General features: G+C 42.0%; 3 protein-coding genes across 3 annotated transcripts; all 3 read right to left on the bottom strand.

Annotated features, from left to right (window-relative positions):
• Positions 1-304: 304 nt before the first annotated feature.
• On the bottom strand, positions 305-6,656 carry LOC136438365 (uncharacterized). Its single transcript, XM_066433132.1, has 12 exons — positions 6,434-6,656; positions 5,522-5,587; positions 5,183-5,347; positions 4,965-5,033; positions 4,638-4,772; positions 4,250-4,325; positions 2,821-3,161; positions 1,972-2,037; positions 1,473-1,631; positions 1,130-1,198; positions 693-827; positions 305-490 (listed from the first exon to the last, which is right to left on the bottom strand). Exons 1-12 carry the CDS (start codon positions 6,599-6,601, stop codon positions 407-409), a joined length of 1,533 nt encoding a protein of 510 aa, XP_066289229.1. The 5' UTR covers positions 6,602-6,656; the 3' UTR covers positions 305-406.
• Positions 6,657-7,030: 374 nt separating this feature from the next.
• Positions 7,031-13,958, bottom strand: LOC136439294 (glutathione S-transferase A-like). Its single transcript, XM_066434654.1, has 6 exons — positions 13,486-13,958; positions 9,664-9,729; positions 8,567-8,725; positions 8,347-8,415; positions 7,763-7,897; positions 7,031-7,419 (listed from the first exon to the last, which is right to left on the bottom strand). Exons 1-6 carry the CDS (start codon positions 13,651-13,653, stop codon positions 7,336-7,338), a joined length of 681 nt encoding a protein of 226 aa, XP_066290751.1. The 5' UTR covers positions 13,654-13,958; the 3' UTR covers positions 7,031-7,335.
• A 621-nt stretch (positions 13,959-14,579) lies between these two features.
• On the bottom strand, positions 14,580-20,941 carry LOC136439293 (glutathione S-transferase A-like). Its single transcript, XM_066434653.1, has 6 exons — positions 20,545-20,941; positions 19,661-19,726; positions 15,876-16,034; positions 15,406-15,474; positions 15,051-15,188; positions 14,580-14,916 (listed from the first exon to the last, which is right to left on the bottom strand). Exons 1-6 carry the CDS (start codon positions 20,716-20,718, stop codon positions 14,833-14,835), a joined length of 690 nt encoding a protein of 229 aa, XP_066290750.1. The 5' UTR covers positions 20,719-20,941; the 3' UTR covers positions 14,580-14,832.
• Positions 20,942-21,306: the final 365 nt, after the last annotated feature.

Here is a 21,306-nt window from a genome sequence, read left to right as displayed (position 1 = left end):
ATATACTAAATGTACTTTTACGATCTGAAATGATATGATATAACTAGAGCAATATAAATAGTCTACAAAAGACGATCCTCTACGATCTCTATTGAATGTCTATATGAATACCGTCTTAACGATAGTCGATAATTATAATACTCTGTGTATCATCTGTGTGCACGTGCGCGAAACCATCAGGCTTGACCCAATGGCTATCATGATCTCAGTACTTTGATTCCATGATACGTATCTAATATCCCCCACTACTTGCACTTGCCTTAGGAGATGAAAACAGTACACAAGTAGTACATACAGGCATTGGTAAAGTTCATATCCTTTTATTTTTATCTTTGTGATTTCGATGACGTGCCAAGTGCTGTGACAATAGCACAGTCTGGCATGGTCTGGTAGTGAGACTGACTCATCACACATCCTTCATCAGGTCCGGGTCGGGTGTGGTCAGCCAGTGAGGCGGCCAGGACGTCTTCACGGAGGGACGTTCCTTCAGCTAGTGTCCGTGAGGTCAAAGACAATAATCAGGTCTCAACAAACAATAGCATTATCGGAGCCATAAAGAATTCGGATGGTAAAAATTGTATTACAGGATATTCTTTTCCAAAGTTATGATTCATATGATTTCGCATTATGACTGAAAAATCGGTACCACCATGTTAGTTACAGCGTATGTTGTAAAATGAACGTAGTCCTACCCGTTCATAGTAGCTGGCCAGACGAGGAAAGCGTTCCTTCAGAGGCAGCTGGTTGCGCACGACGAATGCAATCATCGGGAACAACGAGGCATCGGCCAGGGTGAAGTCTTTCCCGGCTATGTAGGGGCCGTCGTGCTGCAGGTACACGAGAAATATTTTTGAACGATTTCATAATGCTACTTCCACAACGATGGTGCTACGGATTTGGTTTAGAGTTGTTTGTGATGGGAGATTCGTTTTCCTGTAGAACAGTATCTCATTGTGAACAATCTACCATTAAGGTTAACGTTACAAGTAGCGTATTGTTGAGTGTAGCGCTATGATCACATCCGTGGATTATTTGTAACCATATCGCAATGTTGGCCGATGACTGTGTTTTCTAATCTTTGATGTCTGTTTATTAAAACTGTTACACATAATAATACGTTATACCGTACCTGTGCAAGATACCCTTCCCACATTTTTAGCTCCTCGGCTACGGCCTTCTTTTTCTCCTTGAGTACAGCCTGTTGGTGACATTGGAAGACGTTTATGTTATATAGTCAAATATGCGTGAAAACGTAACAGCTTTTCCCACCTGTTGCTAGTATCGATGCTAACCAACTCTTGCATTCGCGTTATTGACTGGGCTACGTAAATATATAGATGAAAACAGCATTACAACAAATGTATCAGAACTTGTGTAGTTTAGATTACAACTATTCTCGTCACAATCAACTCAGACATGGCAAGGTCATCACAAAACCAACGTTACAAGAAGAAAGTATTCTCAAATCTTGCCTCATCTCTATCCTCGGGTTTTGTTCGGATAGTATAGATGAAGATGCCACCGATGGCTTTATCTCTGATGTTGTCCACCTCCATCGTTCTCCACAGTACCAGCGCCAGCTGGGCTGGGTCGTCCGGGAGAAGTTTGGTCCCCTGGTTCTTGAAGGTGTTCTGTGGTGTGACAAAAGAGTGCATGTGAAGGTAGAGCTGTTCAAAGTTGTATTTTGTTTCAGTGGTTTGCGTTTGAGTTTCCTTGGTATATCTAAACTATGCAAAGTACAACAAACCGTCCTCGAAAATACCTTGTTTAGAATCAGACAAACACACCATGCATGAAGGTCGAACTCACTTCACCATTTTATTTGTAAGTCGTATTATCTTTATTACTTAGATACATTTGTGGTTTCAGCAACATGAATAGATAGAGCTGAGCCTGAGAGGATTCCAGCTTTTCCAAATATGCCGTTATAACGTTACATGATAACTTCACACAAATGGCGTCTTTACTTACCTCAAGGTACAGAGAGATCGCCAGTGACTCGTTCACGACGACATCCCCATGCTTGAAGGTGGGTACCTACATGCAGGAAATATGAAGATATTTGAAAAGTATCACCCTAGGAATTCTAACACACCGTCCAAGTAGCACAATTGGAAAATCCCTATCTCTTTCTTTAGGTAATAAAAGACACTGAAATAGACTAATTGGGGCGTAATACTAGGAATATTTACACAACATCTTATACCATCTGTGTCTTCGAATTAATTTTTTCTGTGTCAATGTTCGTAATTACTGAGTTACGAAACGATACACGAGCACCTGAATCCCGTAAATGACCAACGGTTTATCGGCAGACACATTTCAGTCTGAAAGAACTAAGGCGAAGCTACAGTAATCAATCACTGATGGACAAATATGCAGGTTTACTGGGTAAATACGCCCCGCCCACTTCATACCAGGAGGATTCACAAAAAACTGTCTCAGGTGGAAAGTTGTGTCTTAAACCTATATTACCGTATTCCTGTTTGATCAAAACAGACCTGCGAGAATTTTTATATCTTCACGCTTCGCTTGGCCTTAGTTCGTCACGTATGTACATTTGATACGCCAATGAGGAAAGGACTAAGTTTCAATTACGTTAGGATGACTCAGCAAATCGGCGTTGCTTTGCACGGTTAAGGACTGAACGTAACGTTATATTCCTTAACGTACACTCCCGGTTTCGATATTTTTTCCAATCTAGCTTCCATCTCAGCATCTACGTTTTTGGTGCTCGAGTTTTAAACATACAGTTAGAAACTTTCAGACTAGATAATACCACATCCTTATGTTATAAAGTCTACTAAACTCCAAGCCTACCTGACCACGGGGGTTGAGTTTCAACACTTCGTCCGACTTGTGTTCTTTGTTCCCAAAGGAAAGAAGCTTGCTGTTGTATCCTGACAGCCCCTTCTCCTCCAGGCAGATCATAGCCCGCCAGGAGGGGGCACTACCAGAGCCCCAGTACAGGGTCATATCAGACGCCATGGTTCCGTGTGTGTCGTGAAGGGATCGTGATGCCACAGTGAGTAGACAAAATCCGGTGACACCGGGGTCACAACAAATGGGCCACAACAAATCTAGTTCCCGCCTGCAAAGGCGTGAACCAATCAGCCACTGTTGCCAGTAGTGAAAGGAGTGATTGACATCTACTCCTCGTCAGCATGCATACATTTCAAATAAGGAAAACCACCATGGGTGTGCACTTTGGGGTCCCACCGGTGAATAAGTTTAAGAAAGTTGAAATGTAGCTTTGATTCTCTCCACCGCCATACTGAAGAACATAATGTAGTTGATCTGTCGTTGATCTGTCTGGCCGTGTCAGGCTGTTGGCCAGTTATTGACAACCAGTAGTTGATTAAAGGTCAATGACCCGCCACGAGGTGTGTACGGTGACATACCCGATAACCAATAGGAATGGAGCCTTGCGATCCGTACACGTCCATATAGCACGGCTATACATCAGTGCGCAAAGACATCAGTACACCTGCGGCTTTCATTGAACGGCGGTGTAGTTATTTTAATACTAATTGTAGTAGTACTGGGAGGAAACGTGTTTCTACCCTAACCCTTACCTTAATTTTAATGATTTATAAAACTTTTCAATATCATGAAAGAGGCCTATATGGGTTTTCCATTTTACCTTCTGATTCTAATGAAGTCCGGCTTGTACGTTGACACAAATAGTCCACGATTCGAATTATTTCATGTGTCTTACCCAGTCATATGAAAAAAAGTTACTCGTATTTACTTGCGGTCCGATGCCGTGCTGTATTTGATTAAAACATCTTTGGGCTTTCTAAAGCAAACGTAGGCTTCCGGGACTTGTACAGATATTCAAATGTAGACTATGAGACGACAATAATTTCAACGTGTTGAAGTTTATTCCATTTAATATTTAATGGCACTTGTTTGTTTTGACATTTGGCACCATTTTCAATAGCAATCAGCACACCGGGGCGACAAGGCATACCTGTGTAGCACCGTCCATGACTACACACACACGACACACACAGCAGCACTATTTGATGAAGACCTTTAGTGAATGACTCGACAATATTTGGCACCGTCCAGGATAAATGCTCCCACAAACAAACTGATGACTGTAGTTTCATAAAACTAAAGTACAGAATTAGCTGTAGACAAGATTACCGATTACTCGCTACATCGCCGTCATCGGCCGCTATCACTCTGCAAAGGATGGCACGTTTCGAGTTGTTGTCTACGTTGTGAGCATCACATCAGAAGCCCTTCAGCGTGTCCTTGCCGGGAGTGCCCTTCCAGTGAGGAGGCCAGGTCGCTTGTACAGACGGGCGGCCCTTCACCTGGTGATTCAGGGACAGAAAATGGTCAGCATCGGGAGGAGAATGAGCAGTAATCTCTGTTGATGGCACAAACAAATTTACATTTGTCGAAGCTGTACGAACAGAGTCAGGCACGGGCTCTATAGCAAGTCACAAGCAAACGAACGAACAAACAAACAAACACTCTCTCTTTCTCTCTCCAAGCACAAAGATATATATTACGTACATGTACACATTTCACGAATTATATGTCACAGAAATATTCTTTGTCTTGCGCGTGCTTCAGCGTGCTGAAGATGTTACCATGGTCAAAGAAAGTGTAACCTTTAATACCAGGTCGTAGTAGTTGGCCAGATGTGGGTACCGACTCATATCGAACCCCACGCGCACGAGGGTTCCCAAGAAAGGCCACAAGCAAGCATCCGCCAGGGTGAAGTCTTTCCCCGCTATGTAGGATCCATCGCCCAACTGAAGTCACGGGAAAGAACCAACAAGTCTTGAACATACGAACAAAAACTCTTTGCAACTAGCAAAATCTGAAGATGTCTTTACTCATACCTGCCATACGCTTCTCCAACAGTGACTTGGGCGATCTGCCTGTCAAAACGGTATTTTTATGATCATCGTGACATGTTCTTTTATGGGAAAATCAGTGATCACCTTGGCTAGGTACCCCTCCCATATCTGCAGCTCCCCGTGACACGCCTTCTTCTTCTCCTCCAATAGCTCCTGATGACAGAAAGACTACTGTAAGTGTAAGGGATATACATGTATGTGACGTATTGATATTTTTTCCATCTAAGGAATACAGCATGTATACTACCCCTAGCTCTGTACATGACTTTATTTCTACAAAATAGACCTAACAAAACATTTACCTCAGTCCTATCCTCGGGTTTAGTCTTGGTGTCTAAGAAGTAATGCAGCGGGCCAAGTACGGCCTTCTCACGCATGGGCTGTGTTTCCACTGCCCTCTGCAGCACCAGTGCCTGCTGGGCAGGGTCGTCCGGCAAGAGTTTGGTCCCCTGGTTCTTAAAGGTGTTCTGTAGCTCAGACAGAAAAGTAACATCATTATACACTAGGCTAAATTGGAATTTAGGCAAGAGAATACATATCACTAGTGAAGTGTTCATAGTGACCTTGATTAATGATTGTTGAATGTGGAAGCGAATTCAATGCATTAGCGTTAGGAGCGATGTAGTTTTACACCAACTTACCTCCAGATAAAGGCAGATCGCCAGGGACTCGTTGACGACGACATTTCCATGCTTGAAGGTGGGTACCTGATCAGGGAATAGATACGTGGCGTGCTGTACAAGTTGTTTGTTCTTGATTCAAGCAGGTGAGATTTTTTTACAAATTTGCCTGCAGATACTGCAGCATGAACAAGAGTTCGGGCACCTCATATCTCCATGAAATATTCTAATTTATGTAAATGACTTCCACATTTACATAATCTATGCTTTGTCATGTGCACCTTTACTACTTTACACATGTCGCAATATTGCCATTCCAATCATTCACCACTTGATTCACCAATTATGGCACTTTTGCATCTATAATGCAAATTAGAAATTTATTTGCATAATTGGTATCTACTAGTATCAATGTTCTACCCGTCATAAACTACATATGTCACGTGTATTTGAGTCCAATAATGGAAAACTCAAATATAGATTTTCCTCATTAATTATCCAAATAAAATTCCAAATGTCATGATCTGCAATTCTCTTTTAACGACGTCCCTGGTAACCGAAGCTAGGTACTCATCTTCACCTGAGTGAAGTGAGGAAATCCATGTTAAGTGCTTTTTCCAAGGGCAAAACGTCAACGGGACATGTCAGGAGATTCGAACCTCTGGGTGCTGGGCCAAACACCCTGCCATTATTACGCCACGCGACGCCACGTATCTTGTTTACACAAGGATTATGGTGGCCATAGCTTACACCACACCATGAAAATGTTGGTTCAGCAAACAATGGGCTACCAGCTTTGGACTGCCAGCTTTTTCCACAGAATGTATCACCACTCTTGGAAGGACTTGATATCTCTCCATATTGTTTACTACGGAGGTAAATGTTACTCCAACCCCAACAAACGTTAAACATGCGCGCACAAATAAAACTCACCTGTCCGCGAGGGTTGATATTAAACACTTCGTCCGACTTGTGCTCTCTGTTGTCGAAGGAGACCAGCTTGCTGGTGTACCCTGACAGCCCCTTTTCCTCCAGGCAGATCATGGTCCGCCAGCAGGGGCCACTCCCAGAGCCCCAGTACAAGGTCATATCAGACGCCATCAGGCTCTAAAATGCAATAGAACTTTTCCCCACAGAAGAGCAGGTGTGTTTCGTGTGGAGGCGTTGCTTGTGAACTTGATGTGACCAACTGGTAATATGTAACACAGGGTAAAGGTCGCCACCCGTATATTGCATTTTGTGGTGGGGCGAAAGTTCTTGCCTCAAGGTCAAAAGTTGAGGTCAAAAGGTGGGGAATGAAAAGATATAGAAAACTACGACGAGCAGAATTGACTCTTCTATTGTGTTTGCAATGGGGATTATTAAGTTACAATTCTACCAATTAAAATCTTTAGAAAATTGTGTCTACTACAGATCACATTCCCTCCACATTTGATAGCGCTTGTTTCTTTTTACATTCGGCAACGTTTTTTAATTTACAGCAATCCGCATAGCGAAACGTCACAGCGAGCGAACGACAAAGCAAAACCGTATAGCACCGTTGGTGACCACACACACACACACACACACACACACACACACACACACACACACACACACACACACACACACACACACAAGGCAGGAATAGTGAGCATGGCGCTTTTTGATAAAGATCTTTAGTGAATGACTCAACAGTATTTGAAATTTTGACACCTTCCAGATTACACAATTAATAGACGTTTATCTGTAGTTTCCTAAAACTGATCATGACGTACAGAATCAGCTGTACTATAAAACAACAACTCCGATGGTGCGTTTTCAAGCTGATGTTTGCGCTGTGAGCATCCGTTGCATCAGATGTCTTTCAGCGTGTCCTTGTCGGGAGTGCCCTTCCAGAGAGGAGGCCAGGCGGCTTGCACAGACGGGCGGTCCTTCACCTGGCGATTCAGGAACAGAAAATGGTCAACATCAGGAGGAAAATGAGCAGCAAATCGGTTGGTGACACAAACTGTACGACCACAGAGTCAGACACGGGCCTTATAACAAGTCACAAGCAAGTAATTGCAAACAAACAAACACACACACACACACACACACACACACACACACACACACACACACACACACACACGCACACACACACACACTCTTTCTCTCACTTCGCACAAAGATATACATTACTACACATTTCGTTCACGCATATGTCGCAGAAATATCATTTGTCTTGCGTGCTTCTCCGTGCTGAAGATGATACTATGGTCAAAGAAAGTGTAACCTTACCAGGTCGTAGTAGTTAGCCAGATGAGGGTACTGACTCAGATTGAACCCCATGTGCACGAGGACTCCCAAAAAAGGCCACGCGCAAGCATCCGCCAGGGTGAAGTCTTTCCCCGCTATGTAGGAGCCATCGCCAAACTGAAGTCACGAGAAATAACCAAGTCTTCAATATACTCTCTTCACTACTACCAAAACCTGAATGTCTTTAGTCTACATGGCCTACGATACGCTGCTTGAGTTGAATGGCAAGTTGATATGATATTTTAGTGGAGAAAATAAAAGGCAAACTCGTAGCTCGTTGATAAATTTAGCTAAGCGTTTTTCATCCAATTATATATGGAGGATGGGCGGCACCTGTCCTGGCTGCTTTATGATTTGGATCATTTGGTGCTATACTGAATTACTATGACATTTCACATAAACGCAACATGCATTAACGTACTTAACGTTGTCACTGTGTAGACGATCACCCCTGGTGTGATCCCTAAACCTTTGCTACAAGACCAATGTGAGTGAGCTGCCTGCTGTAGCTGTTTATCTATGATTATCGTACGTTACATGTAAGAAAACATTTTATCTGTGATAACCTTGGCTAGGTACCCCTCCCATATCTGTAGCTCCTCGTGGCACGCCTTTTTCCTCTCCTCCAACAATGCCTGATGACATAAAGATTATAGTAAGTACGTAAAATATGCATGCATATGACTCTAATATGTAGTATTGATAATTTGTCTATCCGAGGTTTACCAATAGCTCCTCTGCCCGACTTATCTAAACTTCCACAAAATAAACCTAACAAACATCTACCTCAGTCCTGTCCTCAGGTTTAGTCCCGAAGAAGTAAGAAAGCACGCCAAACACAGCCTTCTCACGGATGTTCTGTGATTCCACGGCCCTCTGCAGCACCAGTGCCTGCTGGGCAGGGTCGTCCGGCAGGAGTTTCGTCCCCTGGTTCTTGAAGGTATTCTATGATGCAGACAACAAGTTAACGTTAAAATACACTAAGCTTGATAGAAATAAGAGGCTGTATGACACAATCCTCCATGAAGTAATTACGGAGTTTCCGGTGTGGCTAAGGCTATGATACCCTCAACTACCTACATGCCAAATTGACAAATCCATCAAAAGGATCTTGATTTGTAGGTGCGAAGACACAGACCAAGCCAGAAACAAGTTGTCAAGGTATGAAAGTCTAATACATCAAAGAAGGATATTGTAACATTTGCCAATAAATTAAGTAAACGAGGCATCAATTTGCATGATTTATATCTAGTAATGATCAACTTTACTTGACTTCCAAATGCCGCAAGAATGAAACCTCCATAATTCACCACTACGGAATTACAGTCTTTTCTTATCAATTATGCCAATTAAGTCTTCATTTGCATTCTCAGATACAGGCAGTGTAAAAAGCCACAGCCTAACATCTGCTTGGAGTCGTCAATTGGAACCAGGAATCAGATACCAGCTGCGATACAAATGACAACGCATCACCCAATATCTGCTTTAGCCCAAATACTCCCAGCGCACATCCACAAGAATTATGGAATGAACGGTCTGTTTCAAGATTCACGGGGTGCTTTTGAAATATCTTATCAACGATAAAAGCTGTTGCGGTGTAAAAAAAAAGACAAAGTGCATCGTCACGCCCAACCTAGCAGATGATATGCCAAGTTACATACCAATGCAGCAATGGGATCGTAGTTGTAGCTGCGAACGTGCGCACAGCTCTATCCATTATTCTCCTTCAGGAGGTCACCCTCCTTCCCGGAGTAATAAAAATACGTATTACTAGTGACGTTTGGGTTGGCATAGTGACCTTGATTAATTGTTGTTGATACGTGAATGTTGGTACGTTGGTGTTAACAGGGTGATTGTGAATTTGTAGTTTTGCACCAACTTACCTCCAGATAAAGACAGATCGCCAGGGACTCGTTGGCGACGACATTTCCATGCTTGAAGGTGGGCATCTAAGCAGGGGCATAGGTACAACATGCTGTAAATATTTGCTTTTTTTTACTCAGATAGATACGTTGCTTTTCAAATAAAGTTCTCCAAAATAACGTCATCTTCATAAAAGTATAAAGAAAATGCTTGGGTTGAATAGGTTACAATTTTGGAAAGCAGACAGACCAGTAACGTAAAGAGCTTTGGAAACAAACATTGCAGACGCGGAGCAAACACGTCACGAGAACGGCCGTTTGCTGAACTATCGTAAGGCGAAACACAAACAGGAGTTCGGAGACCTCATATCTCTATTCAATATTTTAATTATGCGAATGACTTCTCCATTTACATAATTTATGCTTGGCCATGTACACCTTTAAACTGACTTACACATGTCACAGTGTTAACAGTCCTATTATCTACCACTTAGAAGAACTATGACACTTTTGCATTAGTTATGCAAATTAGTTCATTTGCATAATTGATATTTGTTAATGCTCCACCTTCAATAAACTACAGTACCAAGGTCACATACCAGGGGGCCCAATATCAACCTTGATCTCTGTCTCCACAACACCCACCCACATACCAAGTATCATTATAATCCATCCAGAGGCTCTTGAGTTATGCTGACTACAATTGTCCGGAAACAAAACACACAGACAGACAGACAGACAGACACACACACACACACACACACACACACACACACACACACACACACACACACAGAGTGAGAGAGACACGGCAAAAAAATATATCCATTTTACATGGAGATAGGAATGGCAGACTGCTGAGTTATTGACAGCACAGATTGCCGAGTCATTTACAGTGCAAAGTTCACCTCGCACGCTGTGCCCCGCCCACCTGGCCGCTGGCACTGAACAACAAACATCGCACAAGATTATACCAGTCATTACTCAGCAGGCTCCTTGAAACATCAACGGGTTAAACAAAGTGCTGTCGGATCGGAAAGGAAAACATGATAACAATTTACCGGCAACATACTACGGCTATATGAAACACAGTACATGTGTTCACTGAACCACCTGCCCAGACGGTATCACGTACTGTTTACACAAGGGTTACGATGGCCATGGCTTACACCACACAACATGTCGGTTCAGCAGACAATGATGATGATGATTGAAGACCTTTATTGTATGTTCGTGCCCCGAGGGGCTAGATACAGGTCGTTTAACACAAACCAAACTAACATCTAAGTGACATATACAGTGAAATATGTACAGTACATTGTGTAAACATACATGGTAGAAGAAAAGGATAAGCTAAGCTAATCTAGTAAAGTCAACTTCTTCTCGCTTCTTTGTACATGTGTAGATGTATGAACAGATCATGTTTCTTATACAAGGGTTATCTAGACGCAACAAAAATATGAATTTATCCGTTGCGTTTAAATATTCAAAGCATGGGAATTTCTCATTAATACATTTGAAAAGAACATTTCTTTCTATATCGTAAAGTTTACAATCTAAAATGAAGTGCCGCTCATCTTCTATTTGATTTAACTCACAAAATTGGCAAACTCTATGTTCTAGAAGCGTGTGGTTGTGCCTTCCTGTTTCAATATGTAATTTGTGACAACTAATCCTGAATTTAGTGACAGCTACTCTATGCTGTATGTTACTTATAGATAAATACTCTTCTTCCTTATACAGGGACTTAAACAGTCGGTAAGTTCGTAATTTGTTGCTATAAGATTTCTCTCTATCATCATTGTGAATTTCGGATGAGAATGTTTGGGTGTAAATATCTTTCAAACGTTGGCTAATGGAATTGATGATAGGAGTCATGTTTGTTCCCAGGGATACCTGGGGGCTCCAAACGAAGGCAAAACCACACCCTTCTAGTATCTTACGAACACCGGACGCCCAGCATCTTTTACCATTAGAATCTAGCAGAAATTGACATGAAAGAGCGTCCGCTTGTAGACTGTCAGCTGGCACGTTCTGGCGCATTCTGAGGAAATGTTTGATGGCGTTAAGGGATGCTTCAACTTGAATTGGGTACCTCCCTAGCTCCGCTCTTGACGCAAGGTTACTGGCTGATCTGGGAACATTTAGGGACTGTTTGCAGAATTTAAGATGGACGGATTCGATGGGACAGAATTTAGGACTTTTAACTGTGCCCCAGATTTCTGAGCCATAGAGTAGAATAGGTTTTACACAGGAATCAAAAAGTTTGTTTTTAACAGATAATGGGGCATTGGCTTTATCCAGTGACTGTTTGATTGCAAATAGAGCTTTTAAACCTTTGGAACTTAAAGATTTGTTATTTGCTTTGAACGTGCCAGCTGAGTTTACAACTATACCTAGATAAGTATATGACGTAACAATTTCTACAATATGACTATCAAATACAAAAGAATAGTTTTTTGGTAAGCGACCACCTTTTGAAAAAACAATAATCTTTGTTTTTCTAAGGTTTACATTTAGTTTCCAATGTGAACAGTACTTTTCTAGGTTATTCAAGGAATGTTGTAGTCCCTGTTTTGACTCGGAGAAGATGACCAAGTCATCAGCATATAATAGACAGGGGACCACTTTGTTATGCATAACTGGAGGATTACAGAGAGTGTTGTTGAATTGACATATAATATCGCTCACAAATAGATTAAACAACGTTGGACTTAAATTACATCCTTGTTTTACCCCACACTCGGTAACAAAAGTCTCAGTCAGACCATTTCTAGACTTCACGCAGTTCATAGTATTAGAATACATACCTTTTATAACTTTGAGAAAATTACCACCTATGCCAAGTTTATTCAATTTATACATGAGACCGTTACGCCAAACAGAATCAAACGCTTTGCTGAAATCAATAAAGCATGCGTAGAGTTGAGAATTATTGCTCAGGTATTTTGTAACTAGTGTGCTTAGAACAAACAGGTTATCAGTGGTTCTGAAGTTTTTTCTAAATCCGGCTTGATGGGGTTGAAAGAGGTTGTTTTGTTCAGAGAATTTGACTAAACGTACGTTCAAAATAGATGAGAATAATTTCCCTAAACAGCTAATTATCGAAATGCCTCTGTAGTTGTCTGGCAGGGAAGTGTCTCCTGACTTGTGGATGGGAACAATGTGACTGAATGACCATTCTTGTGGAAAATAACCGTTTTGTAAACAAGTGTTAAAGAGATTGAGAAGGGGCTCTTTTAGCTGCATTTTGCCAGATTTTAACATTTCATTTAGAATACTATCATTTCCGCTTGATTTGTTGTTCTTTAGTTTAGAGATTGCAGCGTTTAGTTCTTCTAATGTGATCGTGCAATCAAGTACCGATGCGTTTGAAGGGGTGGACGGAAATGATGTTTGCGTATTTTGGTTTAGAAGACAGTTATCTACAGAGCTGTTTGGGGATTTGTCTAGATTTTTGAAATGCTTTAACCATTCCTCGTCAGAAATTTGGTTATCCTCAACTGTTTTTTCTGGTTTCAATTTATTGATTAAATCCCAGAAGGCACTTGGGCTTCTTTCCTTTAATAATGATAATTGATTCATAATTTGTTGATGAAAATCCCGCTTTTTCTTTTTCAATAATTTCTTGTATTCTTTTCTACATTGAAAGAACCTACCCCTAATTACTGGATTAGATGGATTTTTTTCAAATAGAGATAATGAGCCACCAGCTTTTTCCGCTGAGAATGCATCACCACTCTTGGAAGGACTTGGAAGCTCTCCAGAATGTTTACTACGGATGTTAATGTTACTCCAATACCAACAAAGGTGACGTGCACGCACAAAATTAAACAAACTCACCTGTCCGCGAGGGTTGATCTGTAACACTTCGTCAGACTTCTGATCTTTGTTGTCAAGTGAGAGCATCTTGCTGTTATACCCTGACAGCCCCTTCTCTTCCAGACAGATCATAGCTCGCCAGCAGGGGGCGCCCCCAGAGACCCAGTACAAGGTCATATCAGACGCCATGGCTATAAAATGAGGACAAACTTTTCCTCACAGAAGGGCAGGTGTGTCTCGTGTAGAGGTGTTGCTTGTGAACTTGATGTGAACTTGATGTGAACTTGATGTGACCCAGTGGTAACATGTGACACAGGGTAAAGGTCGCCACCCGGTATATTGCATTTTCTGGTGGGGTGAAAGTTCTTGCCTCATCCATTTTAGGTTTCGGGTCGGAGTTCAACTTGATCTGATCAGGCCGCGGTAATCTGTCGGAAGTGCGTGGTCGTCACCCTGATTTCTGCCTCTTGTTGCTTGGTGGTCGTAAGTTATAGCTGTCCATAAACTTTTTGAATCTTCTGAAAAGCCAGTGAGTTGTAGTATTTTTGGACTCGGTGCAGTTGGTTCGACATCAAAGTCTTTTTTTGTATTAGTCCGCCGCAACGGTGATGTGTTTTTTTCGCCTGATGACCCAAATAGCAGCGTTTTTTAGGCATTTTAACTGAATTTGCGTCATCGGAGATTGCGAAAAAGTTATCACATTACTTTTTTATATATTTTTATCTTTATTTTTCAGAGACAGGAAGTATTGCGCTTTTTCAGCATACATGCCGTTACCCCAGGAACTTCTCGTTTTTTTGTCAAGCAGCTTTGATAAAAAAAGTGAGAGAAAAAAGCGATAATTTTCGTATCCAAAATGTACATTTTAGTATGGTTTCCTCTCAAAATAAAGGGGCAACAGACGATACCGAAAATTACAGTAAAGACAGACTGCTTTTAGCCGAAATCATGAGATTTTCCGTCCTACTTTTCCGTGGTGGTATTGTAGCCCATCGGCCTGAGGGTGTCGGCCTACATACTACTGAAATCGTCCGAGACCTTTTATCATATATGCCTACCGGTACAAGAGGTCAAAAGGTGGGGAAAGGGAAAGATATAGAAAAATCTAAGACGAGCAGAATTGACTCTTCTATTGTGTTTCCAATGGGGATTACTAAGTTACAATTCTACCAATTGCCACGCTTTATCACAGGAGGTCCAAATATGTACATCATTCTTGGGGGAAAATAGAAACCAACCGACAACTGTAATTTCCTAGTAAGGACATCATCACTGTGCTGTAATCTAGATTACTCGCTACGTCAGCCTCGTTTAATCTAAAAACAAAGTCTTCTGGATTTCCCGGCTGTTGGCGTTCTGATCATCACATCAGACGTCATTCAGCATCTTCAGATTGGGCGTGTCCCTCCACTTAGGGGGCCAGCCTGCCTTCACAGATGGGCGGTCCTTCATCTGGGGATTCACGAAGAAAGCATGGTTAAACATCGGCAGAACAGTACGTGTACATCATGTCCCTCACAGAAATATCCTTCATGCTGCTTGTTACAACGTTGCTGTCACTATAGTCAAAGCATCTGGAACCTCACCAGGTCGTGGTAGTCGGCCAGGTGAGGGTATCGGCTCCTCAGGTTGAGCCCCATGCGCACGAGATAGTAGACGAAAGGGAACACGCAAGCATCCGCCAGGGAGAAGTCCTTCCCCGTTATGTAGGATCCACCACCCAGCTGTAGCCAAGAAAGAGAAAGCGTCACCCAAACTGCGCAAGTCTGGAACATACACTCTTCACTGCTTACAATTACACACAAAACCTGTAACAAATCTTTTCTCAGACCTGCCACACACTGCTCTTACATTCCACAGTTAATATATACTCGTTAGCTAACTGATTGCTTGTTGACGCATTTGGTTTCGAAAGGGTAGGAAACATTGACCAGTGATCACCTTTGCAAGGTACCCCTCCCATATCTGTAGCTCTTCGTGAAAAGCCTTCTTCCTCTCATCATCTTCCGCCTGATGAAAGAAAAGATCACTGTCAGCATAGACTTGTTTGAGGGTTTGACTAACGTAAAACGACTTGAATGTAATCGGTCCAATAGCTAGAGTAACGCGATATGGCATCAGTTTACAGCAGTTAAGAACATCTCTGCAACAACGAAGCGTGAGTACAAGGCATTTGAACATCGCCTTTTCAGGACAGTTATTGAGTAAACTTGGATTCGTCTTATTTCTATATCCTGGTTATGTATGTCGTGTGTGATTTTATTTTGTTTTGTAGTCTTGTCAGTCTGTCTTCTTTGTGATTTTGATTAATGTACTATAGTTATATAAACACCATAAGAAGAATATCCTTGTAAAATAGCTAATGGTGGATTAAAAAAAAGAGTTGAGTCGGTCAAAACGAATACATTTACCTCCTTTCTGTCCTCAGGTTTAGTCCTATAGTAGTAATAGACCAGGCCAAATGTGCAATTCTCACGGATGTTCTGTGATTCCACTGCCCTCTGCAGCACCAGTGCATGCTGGGCAGGGTCATCCGGGAGAAATTTGGTCCCCTGGCCTTTAAAGGCGTTCTGTAGTACAGACAAGAAACTTGGTGTTAAAGAGGGGCTCAACACAAGCAAGTGTTCTGATTCAGCAGATACTATTTTTCCGAATGAAAAAAAAAATGGAATCGGCAACTAGACACTAAATGCGGACTAGGCAGCAGCTGTATTATACACTGCAATATTCTGATAACCACCGAGTACCCTCCAGATAAACTGCAGCAAACAGCTATTGGGCAAACCTGGGTGATATTAAGGTTGATCTTAAAAATCACTTCTGCAATGTATTACTGGATACTTCTTTCTCAAATTATAGCTTTACCAACCTCATTTTAAAATTGCTTTGGGACAGAAAATTATGAATTGTTAATTTCCTTGTTAGATTTGGTTGATCTTGTATTCAAAAAAATGTTGTTTTTCAGAAGATGAGAAAATGATACATGCTTCTGCTGTTGAGTTCCCTTTTAAGACTTCATTATTTATTATTTATTTATTTATTTCTGTTTTCTTTATCCAGGGTGGACGCACTCAGTGCTAACCGCACTGCTTTTCAGGCGTGCCCTGCACAAAATAACATAAACAGACTAAATAACATAACAAGGAAATAACATAGAATAATGAACAGAAAGTAACCAAAAAAGATAATATATACATAACCGAGCGTCGAATCCAAATCATAATCCTTAAATCATAGTCGATATGGCAGGCCGGGTCTGGAGGTCAGAAGTCAGCAATACTGTCTTACTTGTTTTTTAAAAGTTTGGCCCGACGTAGCCGCTCTAACTGTGGCCGGCAACTCGTTCCAGGCAAATGCACCCCTGAACGCATATTTTCTCCTACCAGATTCTAGGCTGACTTTCGGGAGTTGCAAAGATAAGTTTGAATTATGTCTTGTTGCATAAGTGTGAGATGTTCTGACAAATATCTGTAGGTATTCTGGCACTTGTTGGTGAATAGATTTAAAAACAGTTTGCAGGAGGTGCATTTGCCGGCGAGATGCGAGGGAACTCCAACCTAAAACAGACAACTGTACATTATCCACATGTGCTGTACGTGACAGACCGAGGACAAGCCGTGCCGCTCGGTTTTGAAGTTTCTGGACATTGTCAGAGAGAGTTTTCCCACAGTTGGCCCAAACAGTATCACAATATTCAACCTTTGGAAGAACCATACAATTGAATAGCATACACAGTGACTTAGGAGGTAAGATGGAAGCTAAACGGCGTATCACTCCTAGCCTAGATGACACCGCATTACACAGCAGTTTGTTGATATGTATGTTCCAAGTTAGACTGGGGTCAAACCAAACACCTAGATATTTAAAACATGAAACCACTTCCAAATACGTTCCCGAAAGAGTAAGATTTAGTTGTTCACTACCTAGGCGCAGCCTTCGTACAGTACCAAAGAGCATAGACTTGCATTTACGGACATTAAGTGTCAGTCTGTTTGCATCTAGCCACCTCTCAATATTGCGGAGGTCAGCATTTAAGGCTGTGTTTATATCAGTAACAGACTTCGATGCATAGAAAAGTGCCGTGTCATCAGCATAGAGTACTATTTCACCATGGGTAATGTAGTTTGGCATGTCATTTATGTACAATATGAATAATAACGGTCCAAGAACGGAACCTTGTGGGACGCCTTCAGCTATTCCAAGGCAGTCACTAGTGGTACCGTCTACGACCGTTACCTGACATCTATCTGACAGGTATGACTGAAACCATAACAATTCATTGTCTTGTATACCATTTATCCGTAGCTTGTCAAGTAGAACTCCATGGGACACTGTGTCAAAGGCCTTTTTAAGGTCCAGAAAAACTGCACCTGTCAAAAGGCCTTTGTCCATGTTGTTTAGGATTGTGTCTGTCACATTGATTAATGTCGTAGTGGTGGAATGTTTCGGTCTGAATCCTGATTGTGAGGGGTTCAGGATGTTGTGCTCGGTAAGAAAGTTGTAGACTTGTGAATGTATTGCTTTCTCAAAGATTTTCATAAAAGATGGAATGACTGATATTGGTCTGTAATTACTACAGTCAGCTTTGTCCCCATCCTTGTGTAGTGGTGTGACCTTGGCCTTCTTCCAGCCGGCGGGTACGGTTCCTGTTGAGAGTGACAGATTGTATATGTATATCAGTGGTGCTGCTATGGCTGGAGCAGCATGGCGGATTAGTCTGCTACTTACTCCATCTACCCCTGTACTCTTCCCAAGAGGATTATTCAGCAGGTGTTTGTGTGTGAATTCTGTTGGTATGTTGGTAAAATCAAACATAGCCTTAGGCGGTCCTATAGTTGACATATACACATTGGTGAAGGCTGCGGCTAGTTTGGCTCCTATAGAAGTGAAATATGAATTAAATTCATTTGCAATATTGTTTTCACTCTGTTTCGGAACTTTATCAGCGTGTTTAGCTTGACCCGGTAAGAGTGTTTTTAATGTTGACCAAAGACCTTTATTATCATTGCACTTGGATTCAATTTCATTTTGGTAGTACATTTTCTTCAGATATTGAGACATATTGTTACATCTGTTGCGTAAACGCTTTGCTGTCTGCCATGTACTTGGGTGTTTTGTCTTTTTAGCCTGGTGGAAGTAGTAATCTCGGTCACGGGCCATCGACAGGTATTCTTGTGTCATCCAGGGTGGCTCGTGTCCTCGAATACGTACGGTCACCCACGGAGCATGTTTATCACAGATATTATGTAATATAGAATGAAAACAGTTCAGTGCTTCATTAACATCGGTGTGCTCTTCCACCTTGCTCCAGGGCGCAGCAAATAGTTCCTCTTGGAAGGATGATTCATTGAAGTTTCTGTATGAACGAACTGTAGCTGTTCTGGGAACACCTCTTGGTTGATTTAACTTCCTTACGGCGTATGTGAATGAGTGGTCGCTGAGTCCTGTTGCGCAGACGCCGTGGTCCGTAACGTTCTCCGGGCTGGTCGTAATGATGACGTCAATGCATGTGGATGAGTTTTCAGTAATACGTGTTGGCTTGTCTATAAGTTGAGCAGCTTGAAATAAGTTACAGAAATCATCTATTTTCTTACTGGAGCTTTTAGAAAGAGTGTCACAATTCAGGTCACCAAGTACAAAAACTTCAGCAGACAGCCCCGTGGCGGCGGTCATGGCTGGTTCAAGAATTTTAAAGAAATCTGTGGTTGCGCTTGGTGGGCGGTAAACAGTACCAATAACAATGGGTTTCCCTATTGGATACTTTAACTCTACCCAGACATTTTCTATATTAAAATCAGTTAATTGGGAAATCAATTTGTGTTGCAGACGGTCATTTACGTAACAAGCCACGCCACCCCCATGCCGGTTCCTGTCTTTCCTGTAAAGCGTATAGTTAGATATGTACAATTCACTGTCACCGATACTGGCATCCAACCAAGTTTCAGTGAGCGCTAGCACATCAATGGGACTGTGCATCATGTCAGTTCTTAACTCATCAAGTTTTGGTAACAAGCTACGTACATTTAGATGTGCTATTTTCAAACCCTTTTTAGATTTCAAATAAAAGACCAAAAGAAAAGATTTTACACAGATTGTTAAGCAGTCACAGTGACCTTGATGGTTGAATGTGAAAGCGAATTTTATTACGTTGGTGTTTATAGTGTGATTGCGAATTTGTAGTTTTGCACCAACTTACCTCCAGATAAAGACAGATCGCCAGGGACTCGTTGATGATCACATTTCCGTGCTTTAAGGTGGGTACCTGAGCCGGAAATAGATACAACTTGTGGTGTCTTTTCCAATCTATATTCAAATTATAAGATAACTAACTTGATACAATTAAAAAAAGGAGCTGGCTGCAAAGGAAGGTGTATGTTGATTAGGTTGTATTTTTGACAAAGTAGACAGCCTGAAACCTATTATTTACTATTATCATATACATGTAGCCAGATGACGTCGACCAATGAGAATGCTCAACTTTGCCATAATTACCGGTCATTATTACTCCATATTGACCACTGTGGAGTGCACGTGGGAGGATCAAGCAAAATTGACTAGCATTGTTCTTCTCTACAGAATTTATTTACATTGAATTCGTTGTATTTGCTTTTTATCGTTTTTGTCGATATCCGGATATACTTGAAGTAACCCAGTTACTTTCAACCTGACCTATTAATTGTCTAATGCTTCAAGGTGTGTAAGATCAACAGATTTATATTCGGTACAGGATTTGTCTCACTCATGTGTCAGTATGATTTGATAAAGGGCATATGATGACAACGTTAATGACCCGCTTCGCTTCGCTCATTCGGTAGTTTATTCAGTGATCATTGGAACCGACCATGCCTTATGACACCGTATACACTTAAGGGCGGGTCATTAACCGTATGTTATTGACCCCAGGCAGGGTTACGGTCACGGTGGCTAAACATATACTACCTGTCGGTACGTAGGTACCTGTTGTTTTACATCTCTCTCAAGTTAACCGTTTACATCGAAGGCAAAAGTTACGACCCCAACATAAGTTCAACTTGCTTTGATTTTTACAGAGAACACGCACTAGAAAAGAGTAAGACACACCTGTCCGCGAGGGTTGATCTTCAAGTATTCGTCCGACTTGTGCTCATTCTTCTCGAAGGAGAGCAGCTTGCTTTTATATCCAAAGAGCCCCTTCTCCTCCAGACAGATCAGGGCCCGCCAGCAGGGACCGCTTCCGTACCGCAGCGGCCAGTACAGGGTGACATCAGACGCCATTGCTGAAAAGGTGGGCTGGGCTAATGTGTGGTCTATCTCAGCAGGCTACCCTTTCTGGGCCCCAAGGCTATGTATTGGACTTTGGCCTCTAATGGAATTTCCTTGAGGAAAAGACGGTCAACCTGTGGGTGGGCTGAAGGGAAGGCAACTGATGATATTGCTGGGGGAATGTGTGTGAGTGTGTGCGTGTGTGTGTTTGGGACTCTGTGTGTGTTTGTGTGGTGTGCGGGGGGGGGGGGGGGAGTGTAGCAACGAACAATGACGTGTTGGTAATAATTAACGTCTCAGGTTCAAGGGCTAACGTTTGCTAGATCTACCGCCGTTTGGGAGAACATTAACTGTAGGGGCGTGTCACAGACAGGTGTTACGGAGTTTTCATAAAGGCACCAAAATGTGACACACAGCTGCAGTTTCAAAGAAAGTTGCCAGGGTAACGGCCATTGTATTACTTTTTCCTCCGGCCAAGAGCTTCCCACAGTACCATCAAAGAAAGTCCTGTGGAATGCAAGCAGTTCCAAAGGATACCATTTGAGGGTCTAATCACATTTTTTTTCATTCGATCACGTCCTAACATAGCCGCATATATAA

Source organism: Branchiostoma lanceolatum, chromosome 7 (assembly GCF_035083965.1).
Source record: "Branchiostoma lanceolatum isolate klBraLanc5 chromosome 7, klBraLanc5.hap2, whole genome shotgun sequence".
Lineage (NCBI taxonomy): Eukaryota > Metazoa > Chordata > Leptocardii > Amphioxiformes > Branchiostomatidae > Branchiostoma > Branchiostoma lanceolatum.
This window is presented reverse-complemented; position numbering and strand designations above follow the sequence as displayed.

Excerpts from the sequence above, each read along its gene's own strand:
- LOC136438365 (XM_066433132.1), bottom strand. The coding sequence starts at position 6,601 with ATGGCGTCTGATATGACCTTGTACTGGGGCTCTGGGAGTGGCCCCTGC. Across the intron at positions 3,162-4,249 it reads CGGCAAGGACACGCTGAAGG|GACGAGGAGTAGATGTCAAT; the intron begins GCTTCTGATGTG and ends TGTATGCATGCT. Across the intron at positions 2,038-2,820 it reads AACTCAACCCCCGTGGTCAG|GTACCCACCTTCAAGCATGG; the intron begins GTAGGCTTGGAG and ends TCCTGCATGTAG.
- LOC136439294 (XM_066434654.1), bottom strand. The coding sequence starts at position 13,653 with ATGGCGTCTGATATGACCTTGTACTGGGTCTCTGGGGGCGCCCCCTGC. Across the intron at positions 8,726-9,663 it reads CGATCTGTCTTTATCTGGAG|AATACCTTCAAGAACCAGGG; the intron begins GTAAGTTGGTGC and ends TCTGCATCATAG. Across the intron at positions 7,420-7,762 it reads TGGCTAACTACTACGACCTG|GTGAAGGACCGCCCGTCTGT; the intron begins GTAAGGTTACAC and ends CTGAATCGCCAG.
- LOC136439293 (XM_066434653.1), bottom strand. The coding sequence starts at position 20,718 with ATGGCGTCTGATGTCACCCTGTACTGGCCGCTGCGGTACGGAAGCGGT. Across the intron at positions 19,727-20,544 it reads AGATCAACCCTCGCGGACAG|GTACCCACCTTAAAGCACGG; the intron begins GTGTGTCTTACT and ends TTTCCGGCTCAG. Across the intron at positions 16,035-19,660 it reads CGATCTGTCTTTATCTGGAG|AACGCCTTTAAAGGCCAGGG; the intron begins GTAAGTTGGTGC and ends TCTGTACTACAG.